At 39.8% G+C, this 16,379-nt stretch overlaps 1 protein-coding gene across 1 annotated transcript in view; it reads left to right on the forward strand.

Annotated features, from left to right (window-relative positions):
* LOC149240459 (fimbrin-5-like) overlaps positions 1–14,399 on the forward strand; it is a 45,295-nt gene extending 30,896 nt beyond the window's left edge. Inside the window, exons 9-14 of the mRNA XM_089373711.1 lie at positions 11,471–11,626; positions 11,830–12,029; positions 12,741–12,898; positions 13,052–13,148; positions 13,697–13,788; positions 13,932–14,399. Coding sequence (XP_089229837.1) covers positions 11,471–11,626; positions 11,830–12,029; positions 12,741–12,898; positions 13,052–13,148; positions 13,697–13,788; positions 13,932–14,156 — 928 coding nt within the window. The 3' untranslated portion in view covers positions 14,157–14,399. The remainder of the gene's footprint in view (positions 1–11,470; positions 11,627–11,829; positions 12,030–12,740; positions 12,899–13,051; positions 13,149–13,696; positions 13,789–13,931) is intronic.
* Positions 14,400–16,379: the final 1,980 nt, after the last annotated feature.

Here is a 16,379-nt window from a genome sequence, read left to right on the forward strand (position 1 = left end):
CCAAACTTTCCTTTCCTCTTAGCTATGGCAACAAATGCTTGAACTTGCTCATTTGATCCTACATCGCTTTTTGCCTTCAACCTAGTTTTTTCAATCTTACATAATGACCAAAGTTCATTGAATGGGGTAGTTTCCCTCTTTCCATAGATGCTTGATGTAAAGTTGCCCCATTCCTCTGGTAGTGAATTGAGAACTATGGTGGTCATTTCTTTATCGAACATTATTTCTCCCAACTCTTGTGGTTGGTCTCTTATTTCTGATACAAGTATGAGGCTATTCCTTCTTCCTTTGATATCTTTATCTTGTAGAGTTCTTGCCTTAATGATATCATTTCTCTTGTAGTACTTACGGAGAACAATTCTACTAGATGGATTCTATAAGGATCCTTTGAGCCCTTACTTCCCCTTTCATGTACTTCGCTAGAGCTTGAGCTTCTTCCTTTGGAGGTTTAGTAATTGAACCCTTAACATGATCAATGACTTTCTTTTTCTATGAGGATCAAATCTGTCCTCTTCTTCCATGCAATAAAGTTTGATGACCCAATCAATTTGTTGCTCTCCTTGCAAAATGAAGTCATTTGGATAGAATATTTAGACATAAATATAGAGTTACTTGTCAAGTGAAGATACTCCTTGATGATGAAATCTTCAACTTGATGCTTGATTTTGATAATGATGTTGATAATAGAAGATGTCTTCTTGATGAAGGTGTCTTCCTTCAAAAGTGATCCTTCAAGGAGAGGGAGATCACCTTGATTCCTTGATGATGATGACAATGCTTCTACCTGCTTCCCTTGGATGTAGATACTAGAGTCTTCATGATGCTTCAATTTGTAGTCCTTATTTCTTTGAGTAGAGGTAGGGTCTTTGAGGTCTTCTTCTCCTTGAGGTGATGATTGTGTGAGGTTCCCAAGAATGCTTCAAGTGTAGAATCCTTCTTTGAACGAACTAGGGTTTTGAGGTCTTCTTTAGTAACTTCCTTCAAGATGATGATGTAATTCTTGTCCTTGTGGTGCCTTTGAGATGAGTGGTCCTTCTTGATGATTGATGCTCTTGATGGTCTTGAGTATCCTTCTTTAAGCTGCCTTTCCTTGTCTTGTCAACTTAGCTCTGATACCATGTTGAGAAATCTAGGGCAGCTAGAGTAGGTGATTTCTCTTCTTTTGATAACTTCTTGTGTATATTTTTGCTTAACTTGATTAGCTTCTTCTTTCATGTGTTTATTATTAGTGTTTTCTTCATCAAACAACTATCAAACCATAAAGAACAATAAGACAAAGGACACAAGATATAGGCGATCAGCTAGGGCCAAAACCTCTCCACTTGAGAGGAAAACCCACAAGAATTCTCCTTCTTATAGAATCTTCAATTGACGAATTCCAAGACCTAGACCCTTGACCAAGACTCCTCTAAGACCAAGTCAAACCTTGCCTTTTTCTTGCTAAGTCAAACAAAGTCAATCTTGCCTTAATACTGCTGCAACTTTCTTCTTGGTCCTTAACTTCGACCTTGCAATAATAGATTGTATTTTTTGGTCTCTCTCCCTGCGATTCTTGGCCTCATGCAAATTTCACATGTGTGATAGATTTAGGGCAGTTTTAGCCCTTCTTCTCCTTCACTTTCCTTGCGCTGATCTCCAAGTAACTTCGGCTTGCAAGAGGGATTTTCTTCTTACCTAGTCTCGACCTTCTTGAGGTGGCTGTACTTCTAATCTTTCTAATCTGCTCTAGTAAGATGAGCCCTAGTCTCCTCGCATGTGTGCACAAGAATAGCCCAAAACAGACCCAAAATTCCTTCATTCTTTTTATTTTCTTGACTTCCTTTTCTTCGCTTGATATGAGGCTTCTTCTTTTCCCTTGATCGAGCTTCTTGATGAGTGAATGTGTGTACAAGTGTGTACGATTTTTCCATAATAACTAGTACTGAAACCCCTAATCTTTCTAATCTGCTCTAGTAAGATGAGCCCCAGTCTCCTCGCACGTGTGCACAACAATAGCCCAAAACAGACTCAAAATTCCTTCAATCTTTTTATTTTCTCGACTTCCTTTTCTTCGCTTGATATGAGGCTTCTTCTTTTCCCTTGATCGAGCTTCTTGATGAGTGAATGTGTGTAGAAGTGTGCATGATTTTTCCATAATAACTAGTACTGAAACCCCTGGCCAAAGGAGGGATTAGAATTGGGGATTTCTTAAAATCACATTCTTCTTAAGTATCTATCTATGAAAAAGACAGAGAGCAGGAATAATGAAGATCACTGCTCTTACCTTTTCTCTGGAATCTCTTGGAATTTTGTTCCTTGAACTTGCTACTATAGTCCCTAGCTTCAACATTGTTAAAGTATTCTCACTTCCACTCTTCCTTTGTTCTCTTTTTGCTCCCTCGTCTATTGTTACTCTTTTTGGTTTGGTGTAATATTCCACCGATATCCAAATTGCCCATGGCTTCACTTTTTTTGACTTATGTTCTTTGAAATTTTCAAGGACTCTACGGAATCTTTTTGTTTTCCTTCCAGATCCACCTTCTATCTGGTTTGGGGCACTCTTTCCATACATGTCTAGTGGCATGTCAATTTGCACATTTGGATGCAATTTTTCAATAATTTAGAGGTTGGGTGAATTTCAACTTACCCCATACAATCTCCAAATTCTCTGGAAAATTGTCCCAACGATTATGTTCCATCAAGATTTTTATAACCTCCCTATCCACTTTGGATTGAAAATCACCCTCTAGGTCAATGAACTTACTCAACCCATCCCTTAGAGCTTTCAAAGTGGCTTTATTCCATAATTCCATTTGTAAGCCAAACATCTTCATCCATATTGGCTGCACAAACATAGTTTCCTTGAGTATCAAATTTTGGCCTCTTAAGTCTAGTAGGGAATGACCCTAGAACAATCGTTGTGCTAAAATTCTCTTCAGATCAACTCTAGAATGAAACTCAAAGGCAAGCCAATAACGTATAAGACATTGAAACTTTGGTTTATATCCCATTAGTTAATACCGAACCTTCTCCATCCACAAATGTGAAGAACCTTCTGAAACTTCTTTTCCCATGAACTGCCCAGTTAGGGATTTTTCCATTAAGGCAGTAATTTCTTCCATGCCCAAGACCAACCTTTCCTTATCTTTTTGTGCTCTAATACATCTCTTCTTTCAACTATTCCCTACAAAATCTAAGTTTGAGATTTTTTTCCTTCCTCTTGATATTTTCCTCTCCCCCACTAAACAATTCTTCCTGGGATAAAGCTCCAAACCCGTTCCCGAGACTTGATCCTTGCATGGAGGTTAACTTACTCCCAAAACTCTGAAACTCCTTAATCTTCTTGCAAGTGGAATGTTTTGGCCTCCCCTTTTCCCATCTCTAGTAATGGATTCCCCACCTTGAGACAATGGGAATTAAATTTTCATTGACAGTCGGTCCTACAGTCTTTGATGTTTTTATTGATTTTACCTCCCTAATATCATTGGAGGACTGGGATCTTACATTTCCACTCCGTTTGAAGTAAATGTTTAGTACCTCCTTCCCTTTTGGGTCATTCACCAAAGGTCTTGAATCTCCTAAGGTTTTAGTTAGGTGGGGGTCTTCGTTGATCTTTTTGCTATAAGCCATAAACTGTTTTCGAATTTCAAGTAGCTTATCTCTTGAGCTGAAGGTAGACTTTTGGAGTACCTCTTTTATTAATTTTCCATGAAACTTTGCAACTACTTAGTGAATAAATGAAAACTAGGCAACCAAAACTGAAACCAAATTTACTTTCACCAAGATATAGAGTTTCTTAATTGATAAGCAACAGAATAAAACGCAAAGATAAAAACACACATAGATTTACACAATTATTTTTCTCAGGAATTCAATTGGGAAAACTTGCTTCCTTGTTTGTAGTATTTTATTGATATAGCTTGAGCAATTGAATCTCTTACAAGGCAGTATGTAACAGTGAGAACAACCTTGTTCTCTCCCTGAACTAGATCGGACTCACCTTGCAAACCCCTGATCCCCTGCTCCTACTTCCTTGTGCTTTGCCTGGCCCTATTTCCTTGCACATAGGCCTCCTATTTCGAAGTTTAAAATGCCTCCTATTCTTTAGACTCTACTCTTACTTCCTAGCGCAGAATTGCCTCCTAATTCTTAATGCAATTTTGTCACAAGAAAGCCTACTCAATACTTTGCACTAGCTCCTCTAAGGTATGCACTCACAAACAAAGATGATTTCACACAAACTTGTGCTCTCTCTCACAATCCTGTGAGTTGTGTCTTGTCACAATCCTTCGGGCACAAAACAACAATGAATTCCTTGTGCCTTCATCCTTGCTTTATAGATCCGATCCATGCTAATTTTGGGCTTTGTTCAAATTTAGAACTTGAGTCTCTAACTGGAAAGTTAACTGAGTTGAACTGGTTCTCTCTCCAATCATAACTGGAGTCACAACTCATACTTACTTCAATCAATGACTAAAATTCCCAACTCGTCCTTTTCTAAACTCGAACTGCCACTCGAACTGTAGCTAATCGGAATCATGTAACTGATCCTTCAACACTACACATGAACTTGTGAATATTATTTCCACAAACTGGAAATAAACTCACCATCTCCATGAACTCGCTCCATGGTCAAAGAAGGACAACTCATGGCCTTTTTGGCTAAGCACGTACTAGAGAAGACCTTCCACTAACTAGAATTTTGAACACTCACTCTTAGCGAGGAAGGTACTTTTGGAAGAACTTCGTCCACTTGGATTTGTCTCCAACACTACCACATTCTTTGCTGTTGCAACTGCTCCCTCTAAACTAGAAGATTTCCGTTAATGCTACGAAATCTGATATGAAGACCTGTTCTCTCCAACCATGCTCTGCGAGTATATCACTTCAAACATAAGTTCCATGTACCTCATGTACCTTTGTGGTTGCTTCCTCTGGCTAAAGGTGATATTGGAAGATCCAACTCTCTCCTAATCTCCCTTAAACTACTCTTTTGCCCACTTGGCTAGAACTCTCCCTATACTGGGAGTCACTAACTGAGTGGCTATCTCCACTTGCCCTAGGCTAAGCTCCTCATCATCCTCTTGATCTGCCCAACTGCCAACTAGCCGAGACTCAAACTGAGATATTGGATGAGGCTCCATCTTGAGTAGCTTATTCTCAGGTACTCTAATTTTCTCTTGCTCTAAGGACCCCCTCAGAGCTCCTCCCCTCAACTGTCACTTCTCTCCTCCAAGAACTTCCTTCCTTGTTGCTCAAGGCTGCCCCTGTCTCAAGATGTAGTAAGTATAGATTCTTCTTCCTCGCACCTATCTGCTTCTTACATCCAGAAGCTAAGTGTTGGAGGTAAGCCTTACCTCTGCTGAAGATAACATCATAACCCTTGTCCTCAAGGGTAGCTACATAAACAAGATTATGCTCAAGGCCTGGAACATAGAGGACATCTTTGAGATGGAGAGGATTACCTGACTCACTCTGAAAATTGACAGTACCAACTTCTCTAGCTGCATACATACCATCATCTCCTAGCTCAATCTGAAACTACATGTCCTTCTCCTTCAAGTGGCTGAAATACTTCTTATTCCTGGTCATGTGGAAGGATGCTTCTGAATTAATCTACCATATGCTGCTGCCTCTTGAGCTTGCCATGCATGCAATCAATGAGAAATATTTTTTGAACTGGGCAGAAAACACATCTACATCTTGCTGATGTAGCTACATGATCCTTTTTGGAATCCTTCTTCTGATTAGGAAATTTCGTGGCATAGTGCCCAAACTCATGGTAATGGAAGCACTTGATCTTGCTCAGATCCTTCTTCTTCTTCTTCTCGCCCTTCTAATTGGGCTCAACCTCTCTTTGGCCCTTCTTGCCCTTGGCTCTACCTTTGCCTGCCAGGGCAATGTTCTCCTCGTCCTCTGATCCAGGTGGATGTTGGTGGCCACCCACCTATCCCATTTGGACCCCCACAATTGTCTCTTTTAGTCTTTTCAGTTTCCTAAATTGCAGCACAGTTTACTATTTTTAGCAGTTTTTCGGGTCCTGAACTTCCAGAGCCGTTTTGAGGCCCTAAACGACGTTTTTTTGGGAATCTGGGGCAACATGGGTCCATGGACCGATGTTGCCTCCCAAAGTGGTAGTACTCGGATAGATATTTCTAACGAGCTATCGTGCGCGTCAAACGGAGATCGTATGCCAGAGTTACGACCCCGGGAAATTGATGTACCAATTTACCCAAACGGGGCCCACAATTTGGCGTTTCATCTTCTAGGATTAGGTTTTGGAATGTGAAGGGTTTTCCATTGTTTCTCAACAATAAATAGGCCTTCGAGCCTCATCGTAACTCAGTTCGGAACAGTTCAGAGGCATGTAGCCACCACATCTCTTCTCAGAGATAAGCTACCATCGCCCTAGCTAGTTTATTTCTATTTCTGTTTGTAAGCACATTTCAGTATTTTACAGTAATGAAATGAAGTATTATTTCCGCTGCATCTCTGTATTTATGGTTATCTCATCTCTGTATTTATGGTTATCTTTGTAATTTATTGCGTTCCCATTTAAATCCGGATCAGTGGTATCAGAGCGATCTGCTTTTTCTCTGTTTTTCTTTGCATGTCCCCAACGAGGTCGGGATATAAGGAGTTAGGGCTTGAACTGGTCGAACCTTTGCAAGACCAGCCTCGCAAATCCCGACGGCCTCCCATGGCGGATGAGAAGAAAGACGAGGGGGCAGGAGATCCTATCAAAATCTTGCTCGAAGAAGCGCTCGAGCGGCAAAGGAACGCGATGATGGATAGCTTTGCGCAGATCCTTCAGCGGCTACCCAGAGGCGACGCATCGACTTCCAACAGCGACTCTGGAAACACTACACCGTTTAAGGTACAAGTTAATTTTGAAATCCCCATCTTCGAGGGTCAAATAGACGCAGATGCTATAGATAAATGGTTAAATCTACTAGATGGGTATTTTTCTGTTCATGAATTTTTAAGTCGGGAAAAGATTGTTTTCGCTCTTCTCAAAGCAGCCCCCCACGACAAGCACTTGTGGGAAACCTACTGCGAGCAGAAGGATGAAAGTACAGGCTCATTATTTTCAGCCGCACCCACTTGGAATGACTTTCGAGATGCCATTAAGGAGCAGTACTACCCTGTCGGAAGCTATGAGGACAAATACATCAAATGGACCACACTGCGGCAGAGACGAGACCAAGATGTGTCGGAGTTGACAAACATTTTTCATACCCTTCGCACACAGTTGGGTATCAAAGATTCTGAGCTGCATCTGGTACTCAAATACCGCGACTGCCTACACAGATACATCTAGGAAGAGAAGGGGTTCTTGAACATCCCCTCACTCGGCACAGCATACCGATACGCTGTCAAAATCGAGTAAAAGTTCAAACAGAAGAAGCGAGACTTTGGACCTGCAAATCCGAAGCCCAAAGGACAAAGCCAAGGCGGGGTGACCCAAGACAACCCGTCGAAGCCGCAAGAAAAGAACAACACCACGAAGCCGAAGAAGGACACAAGAAAGTGGTGTGAGTTCCACAAGAGTCCCACTCATAACACAAGTGAGTGTCGGACCAAGCAGTCGCTGGTGGCCGAGTTGAAGGCTTCTGAATCAGATGCATGTTCTGACCCTGAGCCAGAACCTGACAAGGGGAATGGTAAAGGGAAGCAGATCATTGATGCGGATCCCAGCGCCACTGTTGCCACTGCCAAGATCTAGAAGAATGACCCTGCAGATCCAGAAGAGGGGGAGCGTCTTTTCCACTCATGGATGTGGGTGAAGGGTTCGCCACTGCAATTCATTGTCGACAATGGCAGCCAAAAGAACCTCGTTTCAGCAGAGGTCGTGAAGTGGTTGGGCCTACCGACTACACCATACCCACAGTCGTACAGTGTCGGGTGGCTTCATGAAGGACGAGATCTCAAAGTTCGCCAGCAGTGCCGCCTTCCCTACAACATCAAGCCCTTCATAGACGAGGTATTGTGTGATGTTACACCTTTGGATGTTTGTGATGTATTACTAGGCCAACCATACTTGTGGAGGCGACATGCTGTGTATGAGTCAAGGCCTCGTGCTGTCATTATTTCTTTAAATAATTCATTATACAGGATACCGGAGGTAGCCCCACCTACTGCCACATCTTTGATCACTGCTAAGAAAGGCAACAAGCTCATATCACAGACCAGGAAATTCATCTGTCTGGTTCACTCCCAAAGTAAGGGGAAGATTGTTGCTACATCCATGACCCCTGCAAAGGGTTCCTCTACGCAGCAGCAGCAACAAAGGGATACGGTCATGACAAAACACAGGAACGACTTCTCCTCACCCACAGGGGTACCACACAAGTTTCAGGTGGGCAACAAAGTCTGGTTGCATCGACAGAAAGAACGCCTTACCAGAACCCATCAGAAGCTCAGACCACTCCGACATGGTCCTTACAGCAGTACCAAGGCTATGGGGAACAATGCTTTGGAGCACGTCATTCCTCCATTCCTTCGCCTGCACCAAATGTTCAATGTGGACCATCGTCGACCATGCTTCCCACCATTACTGGACACATCAGAGATTACAGGACAAGTTCAGCAGATGGAGGAACTCAACGCAATGGGGACCATTGCTTCCTAAGGGGGGAGGAATGATCCAGGTGGATGTTGGTGGCCACCCACCTATCCCATTTGGACCCCCACAATTGTCTCTTTCAGTCTTTTCAGTTTCCTAAATTGCAGCACAGTTTACTATTTTTGCCGTTTTTCGGGTCCTGAACTTCCAGAGCCGTTTTGAGGCCCTAAACGACGTTTTTTTGGGAATCTGGGGCAACATGGGTCCATGGATTGATGTTGCCTCCCAAAGTGGTAGTACTCGGATAGATCTTTCTAACGAGCTATCGTGCGCGTCAAACGGAGATCGTATGCTAGAGTTACGACCCCGGGAAATTGATGTACCAATTTACCCAAACGGGGCCCACAATTTGGCGTTTCATCTTCTAGGGTTAGGTTTTGGAATGTGAAGGGTTTTCCATTGTTTCTCAACAAATAGGCCTTCGAGCCTCATTGTAACTCAGTTCGGAACAGTTCAGAGGCATGTAGCCACCACATCTCTTCTCAGAGATAAGCTACCATCGCCCTAGCTGGTTTATTTCTATTTCTGTTTGTAAGCACATTTCAGTATTTTACAGTAATGAAATGAAGTATTATTTCTGCATCTCTGTATTTATGGTTATCTCATCTCTGTATTTTTGGTTATCTCTGTAATTTATTGCGTGCCCATTTAAATCCGGATCATCCTCTGCTGGAGCTTTTCTACCATCTCTCGTCCTTCTTCGGATCTCTTCTTGAACACAATCACTCCATAACCTTTCCCAACTAGGAATATTCTCTCTGCCACTCACTGCATCTTGGAAACTATACCAAGACTTATGGAGTCCTAGAAGCGCAAGACTCACAAGGTCTTGTTTTGCTACTGTCACGCCCACACCACCTAGCTCATCTCGAACTTGAGTGAACTTTGAAAGATATGTGATGATGGGCTCATCTTTGCTCATCTGGATACTTCTCAGCTTCTCTTTGAGAGCAAGCTTCCTGGCATCACTGGAACCCTGATATAAATCTAAGATGGCTTTAAACATCTCATATATTGTCTTCTTCTCATGGAGATGAGGAATAATATGGTCTCTGATCCCCTCAAGAATGATCCTCCTCGCCTTGGTGTCATTCTTGTTATGCTGGGCCAACTGTTGGGGATCTTGAGGTGGCACTTGAGCCTGCTTCACAAACTCTATCACCTCATTATCTTCCAACACCACATATATCCACTCCTTCCATGCACAGAAATTTAAGGCTCCCTCTAAACTGTGATCTGACCTTAGCCCTAGGAACGACATACTGCTATCCAAGCCACTACTCTGCTTTTCTCTTCAAACTCTAGCGCTAGCCTTCCTCACTTGTATGCGCTCTAGTCTCACTGATCAACTTGGTGCTGGTCTTTATACTGATCTCTGCATTGATACCATGTAAATTTTCCACGAAACTCTGCAACTACTTAGTGAATAAATGAAAACTAGTTAACCAACACTGAAACCAAATTTACTTTCACCAAGATACAGAGTTTCTTAACTGATAAGCAACAGAATAAAACACAGAGATAAAAACACTACACAGATTTACACAATTATTTGTTCTCAGGAACCCAACTGGGAAAACCTGCTTCTTTGTTTGTAGTATTTTATTGATAAAGCTTGAGCAATTGAATCTCTTAAAATGCAATCTGTCACACTAAGAGCAACCTTGTTCTCTTGCTGAATTAGCTCATACTCACCCTGCAAACAATTGATCCCCTGCTCCTACTTCCTTGCGCTTTGCCTGGCCCTATATCTTTGCGCACATGCCTCCTATTTCCTAGCGCAGATACCTCCTAGTTCGTAGCGCAATTCTGTCACAAGAAAGCCTCCTCAATACTGCACACTAGCTCCTCTAAGGAACACACTCACAAACAAAGATGATCTCACACAAACTTGTGCTCTCTCACAATCCTGTGAGCTGTGTCTTGTCACAATCCTTCGTGCACAAAACAACAATGAATTCCTTGTGCCTTCGTCCTTGCTTCATAGATTCGATCCATGCTAATTTTGGGCCTTGTTTAAATTTAGAACTTGAGTCTCTAACTGGCAAGTTAACTAAGTTGAACCGGTTCTCTCTCCAATCATAACTGGAGTCACAACTCGTCCTTACTTCAATCAATGACTGAAGTTCCCAACTTGTCCTTTTCTAAACTCGTACTGCCACTCGAACTGTAGCTAATCTGAAGAAGGGTCCACGTAACTGATCCTTTAACACTATGCATGAACTTGTGAATATTATTCCCGCAAACTGGAAATAAACTCACCATCTCTATGAACTTGCTCCATGGTCAAAGAAGGACAACTCGTGGTCTTCCTGGCTAAGGCACACATGAGAGAAGACCTTCCATTCGCTACAATTTTCAACATCTTCCCCTTCATCAAGGCTCGGAGTAGTCAACTAACACTTCTCCATGATGGAAGGGTATTGCAATCAACTGGAAAGGATGCTTTCAGTTATGGAAATACTATATAGTGCAAACTGTTCATACATATATGAAAAGGAAATAATTGAATTTTAACAGTGTGAAACAACTCCAATACAAAAGGATAGCCTGGAAATGAACCTAGACTTCAGCTGGAGTAAACATGGCATTTGAAATTGCGTAATGATAACATCGCTGCTCAAACATATTGTCCCACTGGTCAACCAATGTCCTTATGAAACTTTCTTGATTGCCAAATTACTTGCTAATCTTTATCAATGGTGGAAATTACAAATATGCATGTATTAATCACTCTACAAATTCTTCAATATACTATGTCAGTTGAGTACTTCATTATGTGGTATGATCAACATTATTAGTGGATGGTTCAAAATGAGGATTAATCTGTTCTTACACAATTATCTTGTTTATCTTGGTTTTTAGGAGTGGATTATCATTGGATCCAAACAAGGTATCATTTGCAGAGATGATGGAAGACGATGTGCAAGTTTCTAGGGAAGAAAGAGCTTTCCGCTTATGGATCAATAGTCTTGGTATTGACACATTTGTCAACAATCTTTTTGAAGATGTTAGGAATGGGTAAGTTTGTCTTCAATCATGACTTTGGCAGTTGAATTTTACATTATTTTCTTTTTTAATATCTCTAGCATTTTTATTGGCTGGTGTTTCACTTGGATCTTCCACATTGCATAGATTTCCATATTTGATTTTGATGTCTTCTGTAGGAGAATTCTTTGGGTTCTTAAATATTGCGATTTATACTGTGCTTTTCTTTGTCATAGATGGGTTCTGCTTGAAGTACTTGACAAAGTGGCCCCAGGGATGGTAAATTGGAAGCAAGCAAGCAAGCCTCCAATAAAAATGCCATTCAGGAAAGTAGAAAATTGTAATCAAGTAATCAGAATTGGAAAGCAAATGAAATTTTCACTTGTTAATGTGGCTGGGAATGACATTGTGCAAGGAAATAAAAAGCTCATTCTTGGTGAGTCTTTGATTATATTTTGTTTGTTTTATCTACATATTTCTGTTTGCACATCTTAAAATATATTTTAACCTATATATCCCTTCTCTCTGACGACATCAATGCGATTAAGCTAATTATCAGGGTCATGGTATGCTGTTGGATAGAAGAAATTTCTTGGCTGAAATTCTAAGCAGTCTGTAGAACATACTCGGACCAAAGTATGTTGGGAGAACCATAATAGTTGACTGCTAATGAGAACAATCCATTAACCTAAAATCTATGATTTAAAGTCTATTCCAAGAGCACTAAATTTAAACTATTGTTAACATGCAATTATGTTCAAAAATAAGTTCTGTTTCACAGGGTGCACTCTTGATTGAAGATCATTGAAATTTACAGGCATGACCGGTTGTGAGGTGCATGTTTACAAATCAAAAAAATATATTTTGTCATCCTAAACTTGTTTGCCTCAACAATAATGTGCCTGTCATTTAAACATTAACTTGTTTGTCTTTAACAATCAGGTGCTTTCTTTTAATTAAGCATCATCAGATGTCTTGAATCAAAATCTCCATCAGCTTTTTGAAATTGCTATCAACCTGTAAAATGTTTAAAATATAGTTTGTTACAAATCCAGAAATTATAGATTTTTTTTTTATTCAAAAATCACTTGGACAGTAATGCATTTGTGCTTGAATTGGTAAAAACTAAATAATTTTTTATTTTCAGCATATTTGTGGCAATTGATGCGGTACAACATGCTTCAGCTGCTCAGAAATCTCAGGCTGCGTTCTAGTCATAAGGAGATATCGGATCTTGAGATAATGAATTGGGCAAATGCAAAAGTTAAAAATACAGGCAGAGCTTCTCAAATGGAGAGCTTCAGGGTATGGCATTCTTAATCTCCCCAGGTTATTTTATTGCATTTAGAAACACAACTTCATACAGAGTAGGGTCCTTCTTTGTGGAAAATTGAAATGAATTTCTGTGTATTAGTTGTTTTTTGAGTTGTCTTGAGATTTGAAAATGATTTGTTTCAGGACAAAAGTCTTGCAAATGGAATATTTCTCCTTGAATTACTGAGTGCTGTGGAACCTAGGGTTGTGAACTGGTATATTGTCACAAAAGGCGAGAATGGTAAGTGCTTATCAGTGGGGATAATATATATCCTTATCATATATAATATTGTTTGAGAGAGGAACATACCTATCAGTTTTCGCTTGAGCATTTTATTTGGGTTGAATTGATAGAAAACGGTTGGTTTACATTGACTTCAATACCAGCAAACAAAAACTATTCTTCTATGTGAAAACAATTTAAGCCAGTAGCCTATTATATATGATTTCTGTCAGCTTTATTTTAAAGGAGCTTTTCTGCTATGTAAACATGGATGAAAAAGATTAAATAGAGAACAGCAATTTTGCTTGCTTTATTTGTTGTGAATCTATTATGTGAGAATTCACATATCTATTTATTTACTTTAGTATTTTGATACAGCTAAACTGATAGAAATTTGTTAATTTATGCCGACTTATTAGATATTAGGAACTGATTTCATCTGCGAAAGCAGTATCAATTGTTGTAGTCTGTCAGCTTGAAATAAGACTTTCCTCTGCTGGCTCTTGGATTGCCAATTGTTTGTTTATAGTCTCATTATTTTGGTGAATATTATGCTATTTCTACAGAGGAAGAAAAGAGACTGAATGCAACCTATATAATCAGTGTGGCAAGGAAGCTTGGTTGCTCAGTTTTCCTTCTACCTGAAGACATTGTTGAGGTATTCCACTGAAACTATTATTTTCTCTGCAGAAGTGGTAATATGATGTATCATTTGTATAGATGTAAAATTTTGTATTATGCTTTTGTTCTATTGACCATCCTTAACATCCCATCTCACCAACATTGAATATAAATATGCAGGTTAATCCTAAAATGATACTGATATTGGTTGCAAGCATTATGCTTTGGAGTCTTACAAAACAAACCAGTGAAGATGTGGGAATTTCAGACAGTGAAAATGGAAGTGTAACCGGCAGTCTATCAAATCTTGCTCTTGATGATAGTACTTCAGAGGCTTCTTTGCCACTTGATAATGGAAGTGAATCGGCAAGTGAACATTCCTTTGAGGAGAATAGAGGAGAGTAGAGGTGATTAATGTTTAATTGATTTTGCTTTCGCCAAAAATGTTTCAAATTTTTTTGACTACAAATCATAAAGCTTGGCCATGGTTCTGGGCCTTGCTTGGAAAAACACACTACCCGGTAAGATATTTTTGTACCAATATTTGGAATCTCACATGGACTATGTAATCTAGTTCCAAAGAGTTCAACAAAATGTGTTTGAATTCCACAAAAGAAAAGGGAAATTCACTTAACTTTTGTAAAGTAACATGATCATCTTGGTGATCGTTTTGCATATCGTTCAAGGCTGATTCTTATCACCACTAGGAGTCAGCAGATGATTAATGAGCACAGTAGTGAGTAAGGTGTAACTCGTCTGGATATGGAACGATCCATAGTATAATTGCTTTTTCTCTGCGAGTCATTTCACTTTTTTTTTTTTAATATGACATTCAACAGTTTCCTCAGAACGGAAAAATTTATAGCCGTCACACAGCAGTGTATATATGTAAAATATTATTCCTTTACTGTTTATTTTCAAATTTGATTGAGATATTCAATTTAATGGGCAAAACTTCATGGGCATTTGCTTTCCTACCAAATGGTCCCCTCTTCTATACAGGAAACTTTATAATTTCAGGTAGGTTGACAAAATGCATGTGCATATTTGTTTTATTCAGGTAGGTTGACAAAATACAGTCAATCTATCAACAATCTAGTATTTACAGGTTCAATTGACGTTTATTAACTAAAATGCTAAATATTTCAGTCTATATTGAGACCACCAATTTCATTATTGCTTTACTTTTTGCATGTGGTCAGCCTTTTTAGTCTATACACCAATTATGTTATTGTCACGACTCTAGAGCATTCTTCATCCAGGTAGGCATGCTGGGTGCTCTCTAGGCATGTGACACCGGTGAGACCAACTCATTACTTCACCTAGACTATGCCACACTTGGCTAATGTTTTGATTAAGTTATATAGCAGCTAAAACTTTTCTGTCTTAATCCAAAACCCATGTATTATGATTACACTTCACAATTTCATCACCGACAAATCTTAACATCATTATCATTAACACATTAGCATGCATCAATAATCAAACACGAAATATTTTTTACCATGGGGCAGTTCATGCATCAGTAATAAAACATAAGAATTTTTTTTTACCATGGGGCAGTTTGCAGTCTAATACCCCAACAAATATTTCATATATGTAAAATATACAAAGTACAATGTAGCAGCTCTCACTTGGCCGGGTTGCATTTGTACCTAGTTACAACAATACAACACTTCACGGGTTGCTCGGGTCGCAAAACAACCCTCACCTGCAAACCTCAAATTTTGGCACTGATTAGGTCACCTGGCCCACCTGTCGAGTCTGATCACTCCACGTCCCCCATCATCTCTCTATAGTAGTTCTACCCTCAAGCAACTTGATCAAATGGTTCAGGCCTCAATTTGAACTCACAACACCCCGTGGTCACACACTAGGGTGAAAGTGGGTGGTTCTTCCCTTTGGTCGAGTTGTTTGGTCGAAGTGTGGCATGTTGAAATTTGGTACCGGAGGACAGGTGGTTCCCTTAGGCTTTGATCTTTGGCCTAGGGAAAAGTGTCCAAAAGAATTTAATTTTTCTCCTAAAGTGACTTTATAATTTTATAAAGTTAAATCTAATTTAAAAGTGACTTTAAGTGATAACGTTATTAAGTCTAATTTTAAAGTGACTTTTATAAAGTCAATGAAAAATTAGAAAAGAAAAGTGACTTTGGAAATAAATGACTAAGTGGGTCTTTATTAAAGTGGGGTGAATTAAAAAATAGAAAGTGAGATTTAAATGAGCATTTAATCTCAACCATCGATCTAAATCTATTTCAGCCATTGGATTTAGAGATCACCCAAAAGTCACTTGGAGTTATATTAAAGGAGGAAAAGGTCATTCATTCTTTCATGAGCAGATTGGGAGAAGGAGAGCAAAAGAGCAAGAGAGATTTCTGAGCAGGAAGGAGAAGGAGACAACAGCTTGGCACACATTCCAAGGCAGCAGTTGAGCAGATTTGTACAGCTGATTCAGCACATAGTGAAAGACAGATTTTTGCACAAACATCGAGGAGCAGTTTGCTGATTTTTCTGCACACAAAACGGAGGTCGTACAGCATTTATTGCTGTCCTGTTTGCTGTAATTTCCAGATTGTTGTGAGGCACGGGAAAGGAGATAAGTTGTAAATTTGTTCGCTGAATAATTCT

The sequence above is a fragment of the Pinus tabuliformis genome, chromosome 8 (genome assembly GCF_031772625.1).
Source record: "Pinus tabuliformis cultivar Carrire ecotype Pingquan chromosome 8, CPIR1, whole genome shotgun sequence".
Taxonomy (NCBI): domain Eukaryota; kingdom Viridiplantae; phylum Streptophyta; class Pinopsida; order Pinales; family Pinaceae; genus Pinus; species Pinus tabuliformis.